The 23702-nt window shown below is 45.5% G+C and overlaps 1 protein-coding gene across 2 annotated transcripts in view; it reads right to left on the bottom strand.

Annotated features, from left to right (window-relative positions):
- The window catches only part of ITPR1 (inositol 1,4,5-trisphosphate receptor type 1), a 244396-nt gene that overhangs the window by 169354 nt on the left and 51340 nt on the right, over positions 1-23702 (bottom strand). For both annotated transcript variants that reach the window (XM_056867281.1, XM_056867282.1), the window contains exon 3: positions 377-492. In XM_056867281.1, the coding sequence (XP_056723259.1) occupies positions 377-492 (116 nt within the window). The remainder of the gene's footprint in view (positions 1-376; positions 493-23702) is intronic.

Raw genomic sequence — 23702 nt, 5'->3', positions numbered from 1 at the left:
AATGAGAAATTAAGGCTGAGGGATACCATCCATAAGAACCCAAGAACATAAGAAAGGCCCTGCTGGATCAGACCAAGGCCCATCAAGTCCAGCAGCCTGTTCACACAGTGGCCAACCAGGTGCCTCTAGGAAGCCCACAAACAAGACGACTGCTGCAGTGGCATCCTGCCTGCGATCCACAGCACCTAATATAGTAGGCATCCAAGCTCCCAATGAATCCATGGCATAAAACCCAGCCCACATATCAAATCTCACATCTCTATCCACCGTGTTTGAAATGCCATACAATGTAAAGTTGCCTCATTTAACCTATGGGTTCCCTGCACCCAGTCCACAGTGAACAAATCACAGCTTAAAAAACCACCTTTATACTCACATGCAGTTTGTTGAGCAGCACGGAATCGGTTGTGCTGTTTGCTCCTGGCTTTGCAGCTTTCCAGAACTGCTTCTGTGCAGAGTAGCGGTTCATGGGGCATAACTTGAAGAGGCAATCTACAATGGGACATGAGCAAAATAGAGACTGCTTTAGCCATTCATAGAATAGAATCATAGAGTTGGAAGGGACCACCAGGGTTATCTAGTCCAACCCCCTGCACAATGCAGGAAATTCACAACTACCTTCTCACTACACCTCCAGTGACCCCCACTCCATGTCCAGAAGATAGCCAAGATGCCCTCCCTCTCATCATCTGCCTAAGATCATAGAATCATAGCTCTGCCTAAGATCTAGCCTCTGCTTAAAAACCTCCAGGGAGGTTATTATTATCTGCAATGTTACTTTTCATACTGAATTCTAATTTCAAAATTTAGGAAGGTGCTTGGAGCCATAGTGTAAATGTGATGTCAAATTGTGTTCTGTGAGTGAATTTAATTTTTTGTTGTTGTTGTTGTTTTTGCCAGTGCCAGATGGGCAGAAAATATCAATTTGAAGTTATGGAAAGATGATGGTCCTCTGCCACGTTCTAATGGGGGGGTCTGTTTTTACTGGAATTATTTACAAAACACACATGGTATATTGATTTCCATTCTGCAGCCTGGGGAACAGCAGGTTTTGCAATACTGAACAGACACCTGGGGGCCTGCTGGGAATCGAATATGGAGTGACCCAGGAACAGTATGAGAAAAGGCGCTTTTTAATCTTAGGGACCTCCATTAACACATGAACTAGGCAGTAACTATAGACCGCATCTTTCAGAAAGAGCAATATTGCAAGAGAGGGCAGGAGGATAAACAGAATAGAAAGTAAACAACAGTGCAAAGCAGTTAAGAATAAGAACTAATAACAGAACCCAACCCTCAACTCCTTCAAAGTGAGAATGGCCATCCACAAACGGAAACAATTATGTCAAAAGGAAGATGCAGCAAGAGGACTTGATGTGTGGAAGAAATGGATAAATAATGAAATGTACACCCTTCAGCTGGCATTTCTAAATAAAAACCTCAAAAATACATAAAATGTAACAGGCCAGTAGAAGTTGATTCCAAAGAATGACATATTTTGAATATGTTAAAAATAATCCTTGCTATAAACTGTGATAGATAACATTACAGTTTTTAGAGAAATGCAACCAGAGGTTTAGGGAAATGCTTGGCCATTGCAGTTCAGTACCTTGGATGGTGCTTTCAGAGCATGAGACCTCTCATTACAGACTATGCTCTTCTTTTACTTAGCATGGATTACTAGGTATGGAAGATGCTGTAAGGATATATCCATTTCACAGATTTGTAGTGCAACAGTAGCTACTAGGGGTTTGCAGCAATTTTTTCGGTATTTTTCAGGTTCGGGTTTCTCAAACCTGGAAATTTTCAAAAAAATCCGGAAAACCCAGATTCGCCAAATAAATTCGGGTTTAATAAACCCAAACCTGAAAAACACTGGGGGAAAACCTTATACTTCATTCTTACACCTCCCTGCCTATTTACATTCTTCTCTGAATTTCAATTAAGTAGACAACATGAAGTTTTTTCTGGTTTAAGACGGACTCGGGTTCCCCCTCCTGTAGAAATGTGTGGTCTTAACAGGTCAATAACAGTAGGCTTTTATTGGAAGGTGGAAGTGCTTAATGAAACTGGTGCATTTTTGAGGGACTCTCCATAAAATTCTGTGGCTGGTCAGCCAGAGCAGATTCAGCAGAAATACATGCTAGCAAATTTAAAACCTGAGTGTTTATGTCCCATGTCGAATGTAAAATCTTTCCCTCTCCCCAGCTATTGTGATTGGTTATAAAATGCCAGCATCTTAATTACAACGTTGGTTATAAAACACCAGCAACTTCATTACAACATATCAGCAGAGGACCTCACAGACAGTTACATGAAGGATTTGATTAATGGAAGAAGGAGGAAGTTCGGAGGGACAGAATCTCACAGAACTTTGCAAAGCATTTTGACACCTCCCCCCCCCCCAAAAAAAAGGATTCTCTTTGGAGGATTTTCTGCATTTTTGGGGCAAGGAGATGCCTAGAGAGAGGAAACACTCTACTGGAGTGTATTATATAGCTGTTGTAGAAGTCGTGCAAGTGTGGTATGCCTTAGCTATTAACTGGTGTGGTGCAGATGCTAGCCAGAGTAGTCACTAAAGGAGGGAGAGTTTATACATTTGTTAACCTATGTCTGAGTGCCATTCTTCCCAGCCTAAACAATAGTTACTCATGTGTTTCAGCTGGATGGCTTTTTAATGGATTATTTTCAAGGTATGCAATTGCTGGCTGCTAAACTGGAGTTGAAACAATGCTTCAGACACTTTAGCACCAAAAAATATCTTTATTGCCAGGAGTTAACAAAGCATTCTGGTACAACAATCAGCGATAAAATTCCCATCATTGTGTAGAAATCTTTTTAACAGAAGTAGCCAAGGAAAGGACTAACACTTCTGGGTTGTTGTTTTTTTACTCAAACACTCTGCAATCTTAGCTGGAAGGTATGCTGTTACCTCAGAAAATATAGCATATACAGTCATTTTTAAACAGATTTAAAGATCACACACATTTATCAACCCACACAGAAATAATTTTTCTCAGCCAATGAAAACAAGGACTTGGATCCAAACTCCCACTTCTGCAAAAACAAAGGTACTTCTGGCTTAAAAAGGGGGAGTGAGAGAATATTTCCCACTGATTCCGTCTTTCCACTACAGGCATCTATGTCCCATTCCATGCCATACCTGAGGATCACTCAACCCCCAAGAACAGCCATAGTGGAGGCTGCAAGCCACCTTGGAGGTAGTTAAAAAAAGAAGGCAGTGCCTCACTATATTTCTGTGAATCAACAACATGAGAGTTAGATAGCCCAACCATCAGTTATGGCCAAGAAAGCTCTGCATTCCATTGGGTTGGGGCTATAGGCTAGTTTCTGCACTACCATAAACAGAGTGTGTCATTTTTTCAGAGTATTCTTCTCTCTACCTAACTTCACAGTAACAACATCATGAGTGATAGTTTGGTCCTCAGCAATGAGAATTACAGCAGCCACTTTAAGGTAAAGGTCCCCTGTGCAAGCACCGGTCATTCCTGACCCATGGGGTGACGTTACATCCCGACGTTTACTAGGCAGACTTTGTTTACGGGGTGGTTTGCCAGTGCCTTCCCCAGTCATCTTCCCTTTACCCCCAACAAGCTAGGTACTCCTTCTACCGACCTCGGAAGGATGGAAGGCTGAGTCAACCTTGAGCCGGCTACCTGAAACCAATGTCCGTTGGGATCAAACTCAAGTCGTGAGCAGAGCTTGGACTGAAGTACTGTAGCTTACCACTCTGCACTTTTCAGAGTGGAAGAGAGGAAACTACCACTATTGCATGACCTGTGAAAAGACATGTATATTTTCCCGTTTTGCCTTTTACTTCCTTGTTCCTAGATAGGGTTCCCAGTTGCCCACTGGGGGCAGGGAATCCCACCTCCCAGCTCCTGTTTCCCACCACCTCTCCTGCAGCCTGCAGGAGAAAAATGTTTTAAAAAGATGTTGGTGATGGCATGATGTCATCTCCGGGGAAACTCTTAAGTGATAACATTCCATTCAAGGAATTGCCAAAAGCTCGAAGGTTTTATTATGGAGTTTTCAACAATTCCTAGAGAGGTGTGATGACACTTTCGAGGCAAACCTGGAAGTGACATCACTGCCTTTTCTATTTACCCATTTATATGGGGAATTTACCCATTTATATGGTCAGCCAAAATGGAGAGAATACAAATAAGTGTCAGCAAAACATTGACCTTCCATGATCTGCTTGTGTACTATAGGCTGCCGATTGCTGATCACCAGCATTACCGTTGTGACAGAAAGCAAAGATATTCATATATGGTAACTTCCTGCAGAGCCTGGTTGTCAATAAAACTGTTTTACCAAACTTGAGATGCTATTTACACTAACAATGTGTGAAATCACAACTGGATACAACCGCTTTGGGGAGGGGTGAGAAAAGAGACTTAATAATCAGAACTAAGTGCACCTAATTTCCCCCTCATCAGTTGCTAAGCAACTGATAATGCAAAAAATTAAATCCAGCTCTTTCAAACTGAATGCTGCAAGTAACCATTAGAACTTCTAGCTGCCAGAAATGCAAAAAATAGAACAGCTGTTCCAAGTGCCTCTTCGTAATTATGCAGAAATAAAACTTTAGGTTGTTGTTATGAAATGCAACAGATAATGCAGTTTTACATACAGTTGGATAATGTATTTCAGGTCTACCATTCTTTTAGTATACAAGAGAGGAGCAGTCTGACATTCCACTAAGGGGGAAAAACTACTTCAAGGTTTCTCTTAACACCAGGCTTGCCAGGAAGAACAAATGGGCCAATCTAGTCCATTGTGTTATTTTGCACCCGTCCAGTTATGACTGCTTCAACAGAAAAAATAGGTTGGTAACCAAAAGGCCAAGGATAAAACCTCGCTGGACTCTGAGGAACTGATCACCAGACCCCTATCATACAAATAAAAGGACCAATATTACTTATGCACATACCCCACTGAGCTAGAGTTCCAACCCTAAACTCTTGCCCACTGCATGTCTTGTTAACTTTTCTATTACAGCATCATCATCTCTGTACCTATACTGTAAAGGGAAGACAATCTGCACAAACTAGTATTGTGCATTCCGCTCAGATCTTGGTACACAGCAAAGTCTTGCTATTCGATTCCAGAAGTCCAGCTTGAGCTGGGATTCTGCACTGACTGCTGGTGCAGAGACTCAATCACTCCCAAGTGGAAGTAGCACCCTCTCATCTGGAAATCTTTATCCCAAAACCCTATGAACAATGGAGTTATTTAATGGTGCAGGCAATTGCCCGATACCTTAAAGTTATAAAAAAGAAATATAAAAGAAATATAGGGTATCATCTCTGGCAACCAAGTGCTGAATCTGGTTCAAATTAAACCTTCGCCAAATGCGTCATCTTCATCATTCAACATCTGAAAAGTTCTGAGTTACTTGGCCCTCACCTATACACCTATACAGAAAATATCATACCTGAATTGACTTCTCTGTTCATTCACACTGACTCTGTAATTTGACAATTGGAGATAACTATTTTCACTATGCAAGAGCACCATTAAATTCTTCAGAAGAATTATTCCCCGTTTTCCCATCCCTCAAGTGTCAAAAGAATAATTAGGAACTGCTGCAGTTTGCAGGAGATTAACTTTTCAGGTTCATTTTTAAACTCAAAAACTGGGTAATTTCAAATCAGTCCGTGCACTCATGTTGGAAAGCTGTAGTTAAGGTAGCAAGAGAAGAGATATTATGCCTGAAGGGTAAGGTGAGAAAAAGTAAAAGTCAGTCTTTTTCACCTTTCATTGTGGTGCTATAGGGGGAAAACATTTCTGCACAACAGAAAGGACTAGAAGTTTATTTTTTAGACTTTATATCAGTATAGTGAATTGCCAATTAACCCCCTCCCCCCCCCAAATAAGCCCTCCAGTGGCTGTAGAGGGGATGAAACATGGAAATTGATGCCAAGAAGAAGAGTTGGTTTTTATATGCTGAGTTTCTCTACCACTTAAGGGAGACTCAAACCGGCTTACAATCACCTTCCCTTCCCCTCCCCACAACAGACACCATGTGAGGAAGGTGGGGCTGTGTCAGGCTGTTATCTCGGTATAGATGTTTCCTTTCGTTTCTCTGCTGAACCGTCCAGACTTCAAGGACGACTACACATACCAAAGCCTGGGAACGCCACTCCTGGGAAATAATGCTCTGTTTATGCTTTGTAATCTCCCGCCGTTTCTCTGCCTTATATTTCCAAATAACGGGCAAGACAAACCATAGCTGTCATCTTGCCTTCAATGCACTGTATTGCCTATTTGACCAGTAAAGCCATCTGCTTGGAATCTGATTGTCTCTGTGGTGATTTCTGGTTCGATGGGTCAAGAGCTCACATTATGACAGCTATCACTACTCTTCTTCATCGATTCTTTAGTCAGGCTGGAGCCCCGGAGGGTTCGCCTGCCACTCGGATGGGAGCTAGGAGGGCGCTCTCCGAGTGAACCGTGACTACTGCTTCTTGGGACCCTGGAGTCCTCATCTGAGGATCATACCCTTCTACGGGACATAGTAGCTGAACTCTTTAGGACTAATTCAGAGGTTTGCCGCTTGAGTGGACTGGTCCAGACACAGTGGCAATCTCTAGTGAGGGTTCTCTGGATGTTAACGTCGGAGGATACTAATGCTCGTTTAGACCTCCAGGATTCTGATCAGTTGCTGGATGATGCCCGGCTGGCAACTGAGGACTTACAAATACTAACCGATTTATTGGATAAGCTTATTGCCCGTGAGACTCTCTCATCCACGGCTCTAACGCGTCCTGTCGCCTTGGGGGAAGGTACCATGGCGGGAGCCGCACCGGCAGGTTTTTCTTTGGTACCCAATGCAGCTGACTGTCAAGCTGAAGCCAAGAGGGTCGCTATCCAGACGGCCCTCCTCTTTGCGGATTGTACAAAGGATACCACGATAGCCACCTTGGCTCAACGTTTGACCTCGACGTTTGGGGCCGATGCACCCGCGGTCGCGGTCCGAGTGCAACCATTGCTAGGTGGGGATCCCGACCCCCTACTCACGCTCCTGGAAACGGAACTTTTACCGCACATTACCGCAGCTGCCGCTCTGAGACTTGAAAGCGCAAAAGCTCTCACGGATAGGGAAGCTGCTGAAGCGGCTAAGGGGGAAGCCGAGGCTCAAGCCGCAAGGGATAAAGAACTGCAGTTGGCTGCGGATCGGGCGCGGACAGGCGGCCGCCCCAAAGACTCCGGAAGGAGCGGTCCTCCATTGGGTCTGTCTTTTTCCCCGGTATTTGCCCCGTCGCGCACGACCCAACGCGCACGCCGCCTCGCGGAACGACGCCAAGACTCCGAGGAGTCTGAGGAAAAGGACTTGTATGGGGACAGTTCTCAATGGGCCACAAGTTTTAGGACAAGCAAACCTCATCGTACAGGTGGCCCGGGTGAGGACGTTCACCTGTAACGAGCTCAGAATCGAGAGCTATCTGGCCATGTAGATCAACTCCAGGAGCTAATGGAACGCTTGCTTCAAGACAACAGGCAGTTACAGCAGGCCCTGACAACCCCGGCACAACCCGTTCCACAGGGGGCCGCAGTACCGGTTCAGGGAGTGCCAGCCCAGCCACCCGCTAATGTGCCTGTTCAACCTCCGGTTCCCGGAGGTCCCGTTTTACCTGCACCCAGGGCACCGGTGCAACCGGGCCAACCCATGCCCGGTCCTTGGAAACAACTCAAGTTGAAAACTACTTACGATGGATCTCTCGAAACCCTGCCCTGTTTCTTGCATCAGGTGGACAGCTATATGCGAGAACAAGGACAGTTCTTCCCTACAGAGGACAGCCGGGTTCGCTATGTGGCTTCCCTTTTGACAGGTAAAGCAGCCGACTGGATGGTCCTCCAGTTCGACACCCGATCCCGCTCTATCCGTTCCCTCAACAATTTCATGACTGCCTCACGGAGGAGGTTTGAGGACCCCTTTCTGGGGGAACGAGCCAAAGCGGAGCTTCTACAACTAAGACAGGGCTCTACTCCAGTTCGAGAGTTTGCCGATGAATTTCAAAGACTAGCAAGCAAAATTGTGGGCTGGCCCAAAGCCACCCTAATTCACCATTTCAGGGAAGCCTTACACCCTGACATTCTGAACTGGTCGTATATGCGGGGTGATCCCGACACCCTCAAGGATTGGATTCTATTAGCCGAAGAGGTGGAAAGCCGCCGGCGCTTTATTTCCCTTGTCCGCCAAAGAAACAAGGAGAAAAGCGTCCAAAAGCCCCAGCCCAAGGCACCGCCCCCCAATCCACGGAAACCCGCGCGCCCACCCCAGGATCGCGAAACCCGATTTCAAAGAGGTGCTTGCCTCACTTGTGGGGAACTGGGCCACTTTGCGGCAGTCTGCCCACATCGCCCTGAACCCTTTCGTCCCAGCATGACAGCCCGAGCTAGAGGACGACCTCAACGCAGAGGCACCGCGGCCACCCGCAGCGCAGCGCCGGGAAGACCCACACCCTCTGCACTTCACGTTGAGGACTCATCTATCCTTCCTACATCGAATGACCCCGCCGGGTCCCGGATTACAAATGCCCCATTGGGGGACAACTTTCCTTCTTCTGACGAAGAGAACCCATGGAATCCTCCAGCTTTAAACCTGGAATCCCCCCTTGATTTGTCAAAAAACGGCTCCGGTCTGTGGTGAGTGGAGCGTCTCCACAGACCTCTGCAGAATCTCCTGCTAAACCGAAAGCTCCCACTAAAGTAAAGGAAGTAGAAACCACCGTTTATGTGGACGCAGTTTTACAACACTATGAAGGTGGTCCCCAACCACCCGTTAAGGCACTCATTGACTCCGGTTGCGGTGGCACTCTCATCAATGAGGCCACATTTGCAGCACTCAAAGTCAAGTCCAAGGCTTTACCAGCCCCCGTCCAATTTGCCCAAATGGATGGGAGCCATTTCAAGGGGGGCCCAGTTGATCATCGCACTATAGGGGTGGCGATGGGTATTGGCTCCCACTGGGAGCAAATAGACTTTACCATAGCCCCTATCCGATTTGAAGTGGTCCTGGGAATTAACTGGATTAAAGGTCATAGTCCCAGTATAGACTGGGAGACGAACACTATCTCCTTTGCCAACCCCAAATGCGACCAGCACCGACAGCAAGTTGCGGTGCTGTCTCCACCCGCTCTGGCATTAATCTCCGATGTCCCATCACCGCCATCCCTACCTGATGTATACCAGGACTTTGCGGATGTCTTTAACATTAAAGAATGTGATGCCTTACCCCCCCACCGGGCCACTGACTGTGCAATTGAGGTGGTGAAGGACTGCACATTAACCAAGAGTAAGATTTACCCTATGAGCGCTTCCGAGCGCACTGTACTACGGGACTTTTTGGACAAAAACCTTGCCAGAGGGTTCATTCACCCATCAAATGCTCCCAACTCAGCCCCCGCGTTTTTCGTCCGAAAGAAGGAGGGCAACCTACGCCTCTGCATTGACTTCCGAAAACTCAATGCAGTTACTCAAGCCAACGCCTATCCTATACCGCTAATTTCAGATATTTTGGGGCAACTACAAGAGGGACGTATATTTTCCAAATTGGACCTAGTAGAAGCCTACTACCGCGTCCGTATCCGCAAGGGGGACGAACCCCTCACTGCCTTCTCTAGCTGTTTTGGAATGTTTGAATTCCTTGTGATGCCCTTCGGGTTAAAAGGTGCCCCGGGGGTCTTCATGCAACTCATCAACGAAATCCTCCATGATTTACTGTACCGCGGGGTGGTAGTTTATTTGGATGACATTCTTATTTATTCAAAAACCATGGATGAGCACGTCACTTTGGTCCAAGAAGTTCTGCACCGCCTGCGCAATCACCAACTCTTTGCAAAGTTGGCTAAATGCGAATTTCACCAGAGCAAAATAACTTTCTTGGGATATATAATCTCCCACCATGGCCTTAGCATGGACCCGGCCAAGGTCCAATCCGTCCTCGATTGGACTCCTCCCTCCAACCGCAAGTAAGTACAACAGTTTCTGGGCTTTGCTAATTTCTACCGCGGATTTATCCCTAACTTCGCCCAAATAGCGCTGCCCATCACCGACCTTCTGAAAACCAAGGGTAAAGGAAGCTCTGCTACATTACCCTCCGCTAAGATACTGTGGACTGATCAATGCCAGACCGCCTTTGTAGCCCTCAAACGCCTTTTCACGTCGGAACCTGTGCTACGGCACCCAGACCCAAATCGAATGTTCATTGTACAAGTCGATGCCTCCGACGTAGCTATGGGAGGGGCCCTGCTCCAAAGAGGACCAGATGGTCTCCTTCACCCCTGCGCTTACTTCTCAAAGAAATTTGCGCACTCCCAATTGAACTGGCCCATTTGGGAGAAAGAAGCCTCAGCCGTTCACCATGCACTTACTCTATGGCGACAATTCCTGGAAGGGTCTAAAGTCACCTTCGAAGTTTGGACCGATCACAAGAATCTAGCCGCCCTCACAGGAACCCATAAGTTATCCGCGAAACAACAGCGTTGGGCGGAATTCTTTGCTCAGTTTCGTTTTGTCCTGAAGCATGTCCCTGGAAAACAAAACGTTCTCGCAGATGCTCTCTCCCGGTTGCCTCAATACCCGGCGAAACTCGATCGGCCAACAGACTCTTTATTTACGCCCGCGCAAAGAGAAGCCCTGCCCGTACTGGCTGTACAAACTCGATCCCAGACGCTGCCCCAGTGGAAGCACACGATAACCGGCGCGCAAGCTCCTCCAGCCCTACCTGCCGCCCAGCTGCCCCCACAACGGAAACACACGATAGCCGGCGCTCCAGCTCCTCCAACCCAACCGGCCGCCCAGCAGCCTGCAGTCTGCACACCACCGCACGTAAGCGCTTCCCCCTCGTCAACCCCCATAACTGCTCCTACTACCACCGTAAACAAGGGGGGGGTTCCCGTCTCCGAATCTTTCTTAAATTCCCTTCGGGAACAATGCCTTATGGAACGCTCTGCTCAAATCTTGCCTCCTGGTGTAATCGAACAAGGAGGCTCTTGGTACAAAGACTCGAAATTGTATGTGCCCAAAGCGCTCCGAAAAGACATCTTACACTTGGCTCATGGAGTAAAAACAGCTGGACACTTTGGGTTCCTAAAGACCCTTCACCTGTTGCGCAGACAATTTTGGTGGAGGGGAATGCGTTCTGACATTGACTCTTTTATTCGCAGCTGTCCTGTTTGCGCCACAGTCAAACGATCTCAAGGCAAGCCCCCAGGACTACTGCAACCACTTGAAATACCCAGCAAACCCTGGGAAGTGATTGCTACGGATTTTATGACGGATCTCCCTCTCAGCGGGGGGAAAACTGTGTTATGGGTTATCACTGACTTATTTTCTAAGCAAATACATTTGATTCCATGTGCGGGGATCCCCTCCGCTCAGAAGTTGGCCCGCCTCTTCGTGTCACATGTCTTTAGACTACATTCGTTTCCGCGCAAGATAATCTGCGACCGCGGAAGTAGTTTCGTTGCTAAGTTTTGGAAAGCTTTTCTCAAATTCGTGGGGGTGGAGCAGGGGTTGTCTAGTGCATACTATCCCCAAACGGATGGTCAAACCGAATGTGTCAATGCTGTACTTGAATGCTATTTGCGCTGTTATGTCAATTACCACCAAGATGACTGGGTGGAACTGTTGCCTTTTGCAGAATATGCCTACAATAATGCTGTACATCAGTCCACAGGTTTCAGCCCGTTTTATGCGGTGTCTGGACAGGACTTCGGTCCTATCACCCCAATAGACGGATTAGAGGGGGAGGGGGATGCCGACATTGCCTCTTGGGCACACACCCTCCGTACAACATGGCCCTGGCTGGTTAGCAACCTAGACCGAGCCAAGCGCAAATACAAGGCGCAGGCCGACAAGCATCGTTCCCCCGGTAGGGACCTGCAAGTGGGTAACTTGGTATACCTTTCCACCAAGAACCTGCGCTCCACCCGTCCGTGCCATAAGCTCAATGCTAAATACATTGGCCCATTTCCCATCATCCGCCTCATAAATCCTGTCACAGTGGAACTGTCTCTCCCCAAAACTCTGAGACGTGTACACCCCGTTTTCCATATCAGCCTTCTAAAGCCCCATGTTGCTTCCCCACAATGGCACCCGGAACCGCCTCCTGAACAGCCCATAATGGTGGGGGGGGGGAGGAACATTTCGAAGTCTCCAAAATCCTCGATTCCCGCATACACCACGGGGCCTTGCAATACCTGATCCGCTGGAAACACTTCCCCCCTGCCTATGACGAATGGGTTCGCGCACGGGATGTCTCCGCCCCCAAACTCGTCAATGCTTTTCACAATACCTACCCAGACAGACCAGCCCCCTTGCCGGATGGGAGGGGGCCTTAAGGGGAGCAGGATGTCAGGCTGTTATCTCGGTATAGATGTTTCCTTTCGTTTCTCTGCTGAACCGTCCAGACTTCAAGGACGACTACACATACCAAAGCCTGGGAACGCCACTCCTGGGAAATAATGCTCTGTTTATGCTTTGTAATCTCCCGCCGTTTCTCTGCCTTATATTTCCAAATAATGGGCAAGACAAACCATAGCTGTCATCTTGCCTTCAATGCACTGTATTGCCTATTTGACCAGTAAAGCCATCTGCTTGGAATCTGATTGTCTCTGTGGTGATTTCTGGTTCGATGGGTCAAGAGCTCACAGGCTGAGAGAGCTCTGAGAGCGACTTGCCCAAGGTCACCCAGCTGGCTTCGTGTGGAGGAGTGGGGAAACCAATCCAGTTCACCAGATTAGCCTCCACCGCTCATGGGGAGGAGTGGGGGAATCAAACCCGGTTCTCCAGATCAGAGTCCACCGCTCTTAACCACTACACCACACTGGCAAGGGAGGATGTGCACCTTTCTGTCCATATGGCATATGGCTTTCACTGTGAAATTTCCAAAAGGTAGACCTAGGTTGCTCAGTGAACTTCATGGCTAAGGAGTGAACCTGGGTTTCCCCAATCCTTGTCCAACTATGACACCACACAAGCCCTCTAGTTGGAGACAGTGTGCAGATTTTCAGGCCGTGCTGACAGCATTCCAGTGATGCCGGATAGGGATGGGCTCTGCCTTGAAAATCAGTTTCACATGGAGGGGGGTACTGTTAGATCACATATTGCTCATGGATGCACAAGGAACGTAGAGCAACTTTGGCACATTAAGCTATAGTCCTTCCTCCAAAAAAAGGGGGGGCAATGATATTCCCTTGGTTAATCGTAATTTAGTTATGTCCAAAGTAGATTATTTTAACAGATGATGTGTGGGCCCTGCCTTTGAAAAAATGTCACAAACTTCAGTTTGTCCAAAGTGCAGTGGCTAGACTGCTCGCAGAGACCTGGCACAATGAACACATTTCTCGGATGCTTTCAGTTTGTTCCAGGACACGATCCAAAGGGCTAGTGCTGACTTTCAAAGCCTAAATTATGTGGCCTCAAGGTATCTGAAAGACTGCCTTCTCTCATATCATTAACTCCTTCTCTAGATACCTTCACCTTCAGAAGTGCATCAAGGAGAAACAGAGTACTCTCTAATCTTTGAACACATGTAGCTGCCTTATACTGAATCAGACCCTTGGTCCATCAAAGTCAGTATTGTCTACTCAGACATATAATTTAGGGGCTGTGCTTCAGTGGTAGAGCATCTGCTTGGCATGCAGAAGGTCCCAGGTTCAATCCCCGGCATCTCCAGTTAAAGTGACTAGGCAAATAGGTGATGTGAAAGACCTCTGCCTGAGACTCTGGTGAGCCATGAACACGGAGCTGCCTTATACTGAATCAGACCCTTGGTCCATTAAAGTCAGTATTGTCTACTCAGATGGCAGCGGCTCTCCAAAGCCCCTCCACCAGAGATGTTGTCTGGCATCATCTTTGAGGTGCCCAGCCAAACCTTTCCTGTTTACCCATGCATGTGAAAATAAAAAAAATTGTTCTGTTGTCTTGTTTGTAACTGTTCCTGACATTCTTAATTTTTTAATGTTGTCATTTCAATGTTAATTCGGTCGTATTTGCAAAGCAGATTCCCAATTCATGCCTTCCCACTCCCACCTACACCTAATGATAAAGTACTATTTGGGTTGATGAGGTTAGATATAAAAATGTCAACTGCCAGGAGATGGAATACAGGTACATATTGCTATACATTAGCCATTTCACTGTCTCAAGACTTTTATAGTACTATAACTCCACAGAAATGCTACAGTGTGACTGAATTAGTGAATGCAACAAGGGCTAAGTTATCAAGGTGTGTTCCCTTCCAGGCACTGATGTTTTTAAATTACATAAATACTATTCACAAAGATTGCCAGCTGTGACTAAGATTTAAGGTACACTTGAGGCTGGTATTTTGGACTACAAATTGGAATCAATATGCAAACCATAAAGAAGCTGCACCTCTGCTTGAGAAAAAAAATAACACAGGGTACTCTCTGCCAGCAATTAGCTGACACTTCCAGGAATTTAATGAAGAAATTTGGAGAATCAGAGTGCAAAAGCATTACCCAAACATATGGCACATATTTCAGTATTTACAGGGTTCAGACTTTAATCACTTTTATATTACTTTTTACAGACTAGCCTAAATTTTGTTCAGCTAGTCTGGACTGTTAGGAGGCACTCTGATATCATGTTAGGGGCAGAGTTCAAGGAAGCACTGTGATAGTCTGTTTGGTTCCTTGGTTATAACCTGTTCTGCCCCAAAGGATAATAAAACCAGCATGAGCGAAGCCCATAGGAATTGAAAACAAGTGCATTCTGATTAAAGCACGCAAGCTGTCTCAAAGAATATGTCTTTTCTATTAATCACTCAACTGACACGTTTGGATTTGGAGAGAATCTGGAACATTTTGACAGACCCAAATGGTAGAAGACAATACCTGATGTATAAATTAATACAGCGGAGCTGAGAGGAAGGTGAAAAATACTCAGGAAATTTACAGGAGCACTTGTGAGAATTGTACTTAAACTGCTGGTTTTCCAATGCATAGTCGTCGTGGTATAAAAGCAAAGTTAAAAATTTCACATAGATGTGTCCAAGAGCCATTGTGTCCAGAGGCTGGGACCTCCCCTGGCTCTGACCTCCCCTCACGACTCACCCTCCTGGGGTCAAAGCCCACTTCGGTGCCTTCCCAGATGACTCCCCACCCTGCCCATCTTCCCATACAGCTAAGGCCAACTCAAGTGCCAAAGACGCGCACTGACATGGCGAGATCAGTGCTGCCGATCAGCTGATGGGTGGGGCCATGCCCCTCCCATCTTCCAACTGCTAGCCCCTGCCTTATATAGGCAGTGAGCCAGGAGACCACCAGGTGGCAGGAGACAGCCCCACAGAAGAGGCCCAAGAGAAGAGCACAGGCTTATAAGGTCTGAAAGCCCCATGAGAAGGGAACCAAGGGGTGGGACCCAAGGTGGAGTAGCCTGAGGTATTTAAGTCCCTGCAGCCTAAGTCCAAGGAGGATGAGGCCAGGACTGCTCCTCTCCTCTAAAGACAGAGACAGGGCCAGGAGAGCAGCCTGATGAGGGACAAAGGATCAGGGTGATGTAATCTCCAGTCCAATTTGGCTTGAGCCAGGGTTTGAGGGCCTCGCAGTCTTCAAGCTGCTTGACACTAGCTGCTTGGCAAGAGCAGCCATCCTGGCAGCAGTCCTTTGGCACATCCACACACACACCCCACGTAAGCCACATACACAAGAAAACCATATGTATTAAATTGTTCAAAAATATCTTCAACTGATTCAAGAGATTAAAGGAGCCTCCTATAACAATTACTTTCCATGAAAAGGGAGCACTTTTTAAAAATGCATACTTGCTTTGCTCCTTCCCCAAAGTCTCCTTTTTATTGTTATTTATTTTTTTGGAACCACTGACTCTAGCAAAAATGTATTGTAATAAAAAAATAATGCAAGACAGTGAGTGCTTTTTCTGGATAGTCTCAATAGTTAGCTGCAGATGCTAAGCTATGAGATGGTTCTAGAAATGTGATGGCTGGGGGGGTGAGGTGGAAAGATTTGGGGAAAACACCTCCCCCCACAAGTCCCTCCCCATTTTTCCAACAGAACAAATGGGAACTTTGAGGGGACCTGGGGGGGGGGTCACTTGTTTTCTCTCAGAATGAGGGAAATGCTTCTGGAGTCAAGGCTCATTCAATATGTACAGTATGAAAAAATCTGAGGCCTTTTTCAATTTTTCCATTAAACCAATGGGAAATTTGGGGGAAAGCCAGAAAACAATTCTCATAACTTTTAACTGATTGGAATCATTTTAGTGTTTTAATTGCTCTTTACTGTATTTTATTTGTACTTATATGTTGATTATGATGTGAGCTGCTCTGAGCCCAGGTTTTCCTGGGGAGGGCAGGATATAAGAATAAACATAAATAAAAATAAATAAATAAAATAATTTCCAGAAATATTACAACTCTAGATGGTTTTGACTGAGTAGAGAAATCCATGTCAGACCAAAGGTCAGAATCAAAGATCAAAAAGCAGAGGGGATCTGAACTGGGTTCTCCCAGATTCGAATCCAGCTATACCGCCACAAGAGCTTGTGGTCCTTGATAATATCTAGTAAATAAACAGGAGCCAGCATAATTGTGCTTTATGTTGCCCTGCCCTCCTGGAACTGGGGTGAGATGTTTCTTTGCTAGTCATTACCAGGGTGAGACACAGGCACCCATAACATCCGGCCAGGTTCTGAATCTTGTGAGCCTATATATAGACTGGCCTCAGTTAACATCTGAGGAGAAAACAAAAACCTGCATCACTGACTGGCGGTGTTCAATGTAACTCAATACATTATGCAATTGGTGGTAATACAACATAATAGGGACCACAAAGAACTTGTCAAACATTGATTTAAAGCCTCAACAATTCTGAAAGGCAAGCAATTATGCCTCTTTTACAAATCTATAAACTGACTCACCAAGAGTTTTCATTTATCAGGTGCCTCTTAAAAATGTGTTTCTGTTGCAGGCAGGCAAGGCAAGTTTCTAACAATCACTTTTGTGAGGTAGGAAGGCTTGCTAAGGTTGTCTCTTTGGCAATGGCTTGCATCCAGTTTCTCACATTTCCCCACACATTCCTTATCTAGGAACGACAAAACTGAGCCTCCCCCACTGCCTCAAACTCTGGCTCTATAGGCAACTTAACGTCTCCTAAACTGAATAAAGTTCTGTCATGTACATAAAATTGTCATCAAACACATACAACTTCCTGTTAAGGACAGCCTATGATTCATAAGGCCAAGCACTATCCAAACAGTTTTACAAGACTGCACTTTGCAGACTTATTCCTAAACTTTTTTACTATCAGAACTACTACATCTTTTATTATCCTATATGGTGAATATAAATATATGAAGCTGCATTACACAGATTCAGACCACAGGTGCCTCTTGCCCACTACTAGGTAGCTGTTCAATATCTCAGATGCAGATCTTTCCTACCCTTGCTTCATGAAATCCTTGAACCTGGGCAGACACTGTGAATGCAAAACGTATGTGTGCTGGCATTCAGTCATGGCTTCTCCCCTGGAGACTAACCCATACAACTGGCCGACCTCAGCACAATCTGTGAACCATCCGACTTTTACTCGTCTATCCTCATGCTTTGTTAACCGGTTACAAAACAAAACAGTGCTCAAAGCATACAAAGCAATATGCTTAAGTTGTAAGAAAGTACAACATTAAGAACTATTTTCTCAGCTACTGTGACACTTAAACAAATGAAGTAGTAGAAGAAGAGTAGGCTTTTATACCCCACTTTTCTCTACCGTAAATAGTCTCAAAGCGGCTTACTCTCAAAGCGCTTGAGAGCCAGAGAGGTACTGAGGTTAAGATCGGTGGACTAATCTGGTGAACCTGGTTTGTTTCTCCACTCCTCCACATGAAACCTGCTAGGTAACCTTGGGCAAGTCACAGTTCGGACTTCAACTGGAGTAAGTCTGTATATGATCATACTGCCAGAGTAGTGGCTCTCTCCATTTGTTTTCAGAAGTACAAGGCTAGGCAAGCATAGCTCGAGGACGCTTTGACCATATAGGCTACCATCAAGCAAAGGTAAGTGTACCTAAGCCTGTTACAAGAAACAACAGGCTTTAGTATAAATTGTGGTTAAGGTATCCAATATGATTAGATTGCCCGCAGGGTGCCTCCCAACTCTAAATATTTTCAAAGTCACACAGGGAGAAACCTTTTGTAAACCAGAATGTCAAAAGATTATTTCATTCTCTCGCTCTCAGACATTCAGTTTACAAGCTAGTAAACTATATTTGAGGAGTCGATACCAGCATGACTGTTTTCTCATTCCATGACAGAATCAACACGAATAAGAGTTGCTACATTTCACAATATCCACATTTCCCCTTTGAACAATAGTATAAAATTTTGTATTGAACATTTAAGGATGTGAAAGATGTATTTTTAGAGGGAGGATTTTCACAAGGTATTTTGCACTACAGTATAAAATACACAGATAATGTGTGTTATGAAGGGTGTACCCATTTCAAATATGGCTTTCCATTTAATAAGGGGGAAAGAACAGGGACCCTACTTCTGTGTTCAAATGGAAAAGACATATTTGAAACATGCCAAATCTTCCTTCCAAATCTTTCTTCCCAAACCCTTCTTTCTCTATTGGGGGCTAAGCACAGGGGTGTGCGTTCAGATACACCTGAGTCAAAAATATAACAAAAAAAAAACACCTTACGAATATTTTTTGGGTAAATGCAGGGTCTCCCAAATATATCTGGCATTTTTCGGGAAACTAAAAAAATGGTCCCGAAAAATCCCGGAAATATTTAGGATTTACCAGACGATCGGGAGCCAACATTTGCAGGCTCCTGAGGAATGTTCTTTTCTTCTTTTTTCTCTTTTCTTCCTTTTGCTTTTGTATCTTAGGGGAGTTATATGGGCTTGCCAGGATGCTTCTGTCAGTTACAATGGTCTTTGTCAGTTTCAAGAGGGTTTTTTCCCATTAAAAGAGTTGCTTTGCGTTCCCTTCACAGTTTTTACAGTGTTGCTCAATGTTCAGTGCTTGGATTTATTCTTCTCTGGTTTGACATTAGTCCCATTGAGCTTGCGTTGCCAGTGTGCCCCAGGCTCTGCTGGGCATTGTGTACACTGCCATCTGTTCTGTTGGGCTTGCAAAATCCACCCCCTTGCTTGGATCTGTTCTGGTATCTGTGATTCTCTGGATGCACATTAGTCCTGTTGCTCTTGCACTGCTACAGTGGCACTGGGTTCTGCTAGGCATTCAGTACATTGACATTCATTCCACTGGGATTGCAAAACTGCATCCCCTTCAGTTTCCATTCCACAGATTCTCTGGTTCAACATTAGTCCTGTTGAGCTTCAATTGCCAGGGTGGCACAGAATTCTGCTGGGCATTCTGTGCATTGCCATTCATCAAGGGGAAGGGCCATAGCTCAGTGGTAGAGCATCTGCTTGGCATGCAGAAGGTCCCAGGTTCAATCCCCGGCATCTCCAGTTCAAGGGACTAGGCAAGTAGGTGATGTGAAAGGCCTCTGCCTGAGACCTTGGAGAGCTGCTGCCGATCTGAGTAGACAATACTGACTTTGATGGACCAAAGGTCTGATTCAGTATAAGGTAGCTTCATGTGTTCATATTCTGCTGAGCTTGCAAAATCACAGCCCCTTCAGTTCCACTCCAGAGATTATCTGGTTTGACACTAGTCCTGTTGAGCTTGCACTGCCAGCACGGCACTGCGTTCTTGTGGGCTTGTGCACATTGCAATTGGTTCTGCTGGGCTTGCAAAAGTGCCCTCCCACCTTCCGGTTGGTCATTTGTTCTGCTGGGCTTACAAAAGTTCCCTCCGCTTTCAGTTTCCACTGCAAGATTCTCTGGTTTGACAATGGTTCTGTTGGGCTTGTTGTCTTGGTTCTTCCATGAGAGGCATGCTTTAACTAATGATTGTTGCTTGTAGGCATGGCTTTTGCCCTGGAAGCAGCTTGGAGAGTTTTTCCCCCCTCCATAAGAAATAATGGAGGATGGCTGGGGGCCATCCTGTTTAGGGGCCCACAGAATTGGACCCCTTGGTCCAATCTACTTGAACTTTGGGGGTTATTTAAAGGACAGGCACCAGCATCTCCACTGCAATTTTGGTGCCTATATCTTCAAAAACAACATCCCCAGCCACCCAGAAGGTTTCTCCATAGGGAATAATGGACCCAAAAAATTCAGATTCCCCAAAAAAACCCTGAATCCAAATACCATATCAGTATTGGGATTCAGGAATACTGATATTTTTAGGGTCCAATAAATTTATTAAGGGTCCAATATACCCAAATCTTTAAAAGTCAGGGTTTGTTTGTTTTTGCACACCCCTAGCTAAGCACAGGGTGCTGCCCAACACACACACACACACACACACGCAGGCAGGCAGATTTCAGTGATAGAGCTGTGCAAAACTGTGCTGGATGCTCTTTCACATTCATTAAAACAGATTTCTAGTATTAGGTTTCGTAATAGGGAAAGTGAAACTAGTCTAAGAGATGACTTAGAGCTCAAAAAAGTGAGAAACTCTGTCCTTTTATGGAGCATTCATGGTTGCAGAAGGGCCACTTGTACAGCCCTATGGTGGCTGTTCATACAACCAGCACTTTCATACTATTTCTGCTATACCCATAACCCCATTGGTAGATCCACAGTAGGGTTGCCAGGTCCCTCTTTACAACTGGTGGGAGATTTTTGGGGCAGAGTCTGAGGAGGGCAAGGTTTGGGGAGGGGAGGGACTTCAATGCCATAGAGTCCAATTGCCAACATGGCCATTTTCTTCAGGGGAACTGATCTGTATCGGCTGGAGATCACTTATAATAGCAGGAGATCTCCAGCTATTACCTGGAGGTTGGCAACCCTAATCCACAGCTATCAGACATGAACCAAGAAGAACTCAAAGGGAGAAGAGATACGTCTGAAATATGACACTTCTTCCCATTCCCATTCCACAATACAAGTTGGGAGAAGGAAAGGCATTGCTCGTTTATATTTTACAGTTGATGTATGCAGAGCGTATTGCCTAACGAAGATTTAATTTAACCAGCAAAAAGGAGAAAAGAATAGAAAGAAAAATCCTGGCCAGTTTTAAATTACAATTTTTGAATCAAGCGCTGCCTCTGGCCAATGTTACTTTCCCTGTATTTGCTCAATCGTCTCCTTTTTATACTTCTGGTCTGGACAACATCAAAACTCAAGCTGCTTCAAGGGTCTTGCATCGCCTCGGCTTAATTCAGATCTTTTTAGGGAAAGACCCAGTTGCTCAAGCCTGGAGGAATTCACTCATTCTTCCCTTTCCCCCGCCCAGCTGAGCCCTTCAAATCCTTTGTAGAGGCCCAAGACAGTCTGCTTTAAACAACTACAATCTCTCGGCACAGGATCAAAAATGATCGTAGAGTCGTATAGAGCTGCTCTACCAAGACCTCTTTTATAGGCATGTCTTCGCAACACTCCCCCAGTTCTTGGAGAGAGAACCCAAGACAAGCGAGAAACGTGCTGACACCTGGCAATCTTAATGTGGTTTCGGAGCTCAAAAAAAAAATGCTGCTTTTAAAATGTACCAAACCCAAAAGGAAGTTTGTTTAAAAAGGTATGCACTCAGGCTTAATGACTGAATCTGAGTACTGCTGTAAGGTTGCGATTTAAAGACAGAATCAATCCTTTGCATAATGGCTTATGTTAAATTAATTTAAATGCATGGAAAATCAGGCTGCCCCATGGCCAAATTGTAAAGCAAAGCTAAAAATGCTCCAGCCACATGGTCATTTTATCGGCTGTTACTAAGGTAAAAAGAAGGGTTATTACAGCAATGCACAGAGCAATGCTAGGTGAAGCGATCACTTACTTTCTCCAGATTCAAGAATTTCATTAAGACCAACAGAAGTGACCCAAATAAGTGTGCAAGCTTCTGAGTTCTCCAGAATGCTTTATCGGTAAATAAATAATAAATCAGGCTGGACACTAATCTCATCCTGGGGCAGGCATCCTGTTCCTCTGAATTCAACACACACATATTCCCTCTGGTAAGTGTGATACTTTGGTCTGGTCCAGCAGGAATGCTCTTTTGTTTTTATGGCACAGAAGAGCATTCCTGCTGGACCAGTCCAAAGGACCATCTAATCGACCACTCTGTTTTCCCACAGCAGCAAGCCAAATGCACTGGAAGGCCCACAACACAGGGTACAAAAGCCAATGTCTCCTCCTGACACCGCCTCCAACCCCCTGACAGTCATAGGTATGCCACCTCTGAACTTGGAGGTTCCAACTTGCCCTCTATGAATCTAACCAAATCCTTTCTAAAGTTGGTTAGATTTTCCAAAATTACAACCCATAGCAGCATGTTCCACAAGTTCTTTATGAGCTGTGTGATGAAGTATATTGTCTGTCCTGAATCTTGGGCCTATTGACTTCATTGGATGCCTCTACGTTCTAGTGTTGTGGGAGAAAAAAGTTCCCCTCATCCTCGTTCTCCTCATCATTGTTTTAAAATTTCCACTATCATGCCTTCCCCCTCAGTTGCAATCAGCCTCGCACACACACACTCTCCCCTGAGGCAAGTTGGGCTTCTTTTCTTAGTGCTGCTTGGTTCCATCCTCCCTGCAGATACTATAAAAGGAAACAAGAGACAGCTTCTTGCAAACTAGCCCTCTTTAATCACTTTGTCCCTCACAACCTGCATCCCAACTAGGGCTGCCAACTGTCAGGTAGGGCCTGGATGATCTCCTGGAATTAAAACTGATCTCCAAAGATCAGTTCCCCCTGGATAAAATGGCTGCTTTGGAAGGTGGAATCTATGGCATCACATTCTTACTGAGCTCCCTCCCCAGGCTCCACCCCCAAATCTCCAGGAATGTTTCAACTTGAAGTTGGCAACCCAAGTGCCAGTTCTTCTGTCTAATTCTGACCAGACTCTCTGAGTCATGCCTGATATGTGTCCTAGCAAGTGAAAGCTTTCTCTTGATGCCGTTACACCACCTACAGCCCGGCTTATCTCAAAACACTCTCTTTTTCATGAAGCACAAAAAAGCAAAAAGCTCAACTCAACACTTCCTGTTTCAGTACATCTCAAAACACCAGAGGGGTTAGTGGGTGGATGTTTGTGACCTGTGGAAGGGCCTTAAGACTGGATGGGATTCTGTCTTTCATCCAAATCTTTCATCCAACACATAGTATGAATGACCTTCCGACAAGCCCATTTCTGATCCAAAATCTTCCAAGTTGATAATTCCGAAGAATTCCTTAACTACAGAAAACAATCGCCTTTAACTTCAGAGGCATAAAAAAGAGGGGGGGAGGGGGGAGAAAAGAATCCTTAAACTAGCAGAACAGCTCCTTCCAGAAGAAGCGAGCAGCACAGTGTTACCAAATAAGGCAAATGAAAGCTAAATGCCAGAAAGAAGCAGGCCATCTTGCGGTTTTTGTGTGTGCGTGTGTTAAAAGATCAGACAGCTGGATAATAGAACGTGCGGCTATACCAGTATTATTACAAGCGTTCACAAATGGGAAGAACAAATGTTCAGAAACCATGAACGGAAGCAAGGGCTGCCAAACGGGGAACCTAACAGGCATTTAACCCAGGCTTCAGAAAATTGCCTCATATTTTTAGACACAGAAGAAATGTTGAAAAGAATGTCATTGAGCAATCCCTAGTCTTTTCAAACTGTGTATTAAAACTT

The sequence above is a fragment of the Euleptes europaea genome, chromosome 1, assembly GCF_029931775.1.
Source record: "Euleptes europaea isolate rEulEur1 chromosome 1, rEulEur1.hap1, whole genome shotgun sequence".
In the NCBI taxonomy this organism is placed as follows: domain Eukaryota; kingdom Metazoa; phylum Chordata; class Lepidosauria; order Squamata; family Sphaerodactylidae; genus Euleptes; species Euleptes europaea.
This window is presented reverse-complemented; position numbering and strand designations above follow the sequence as displayed.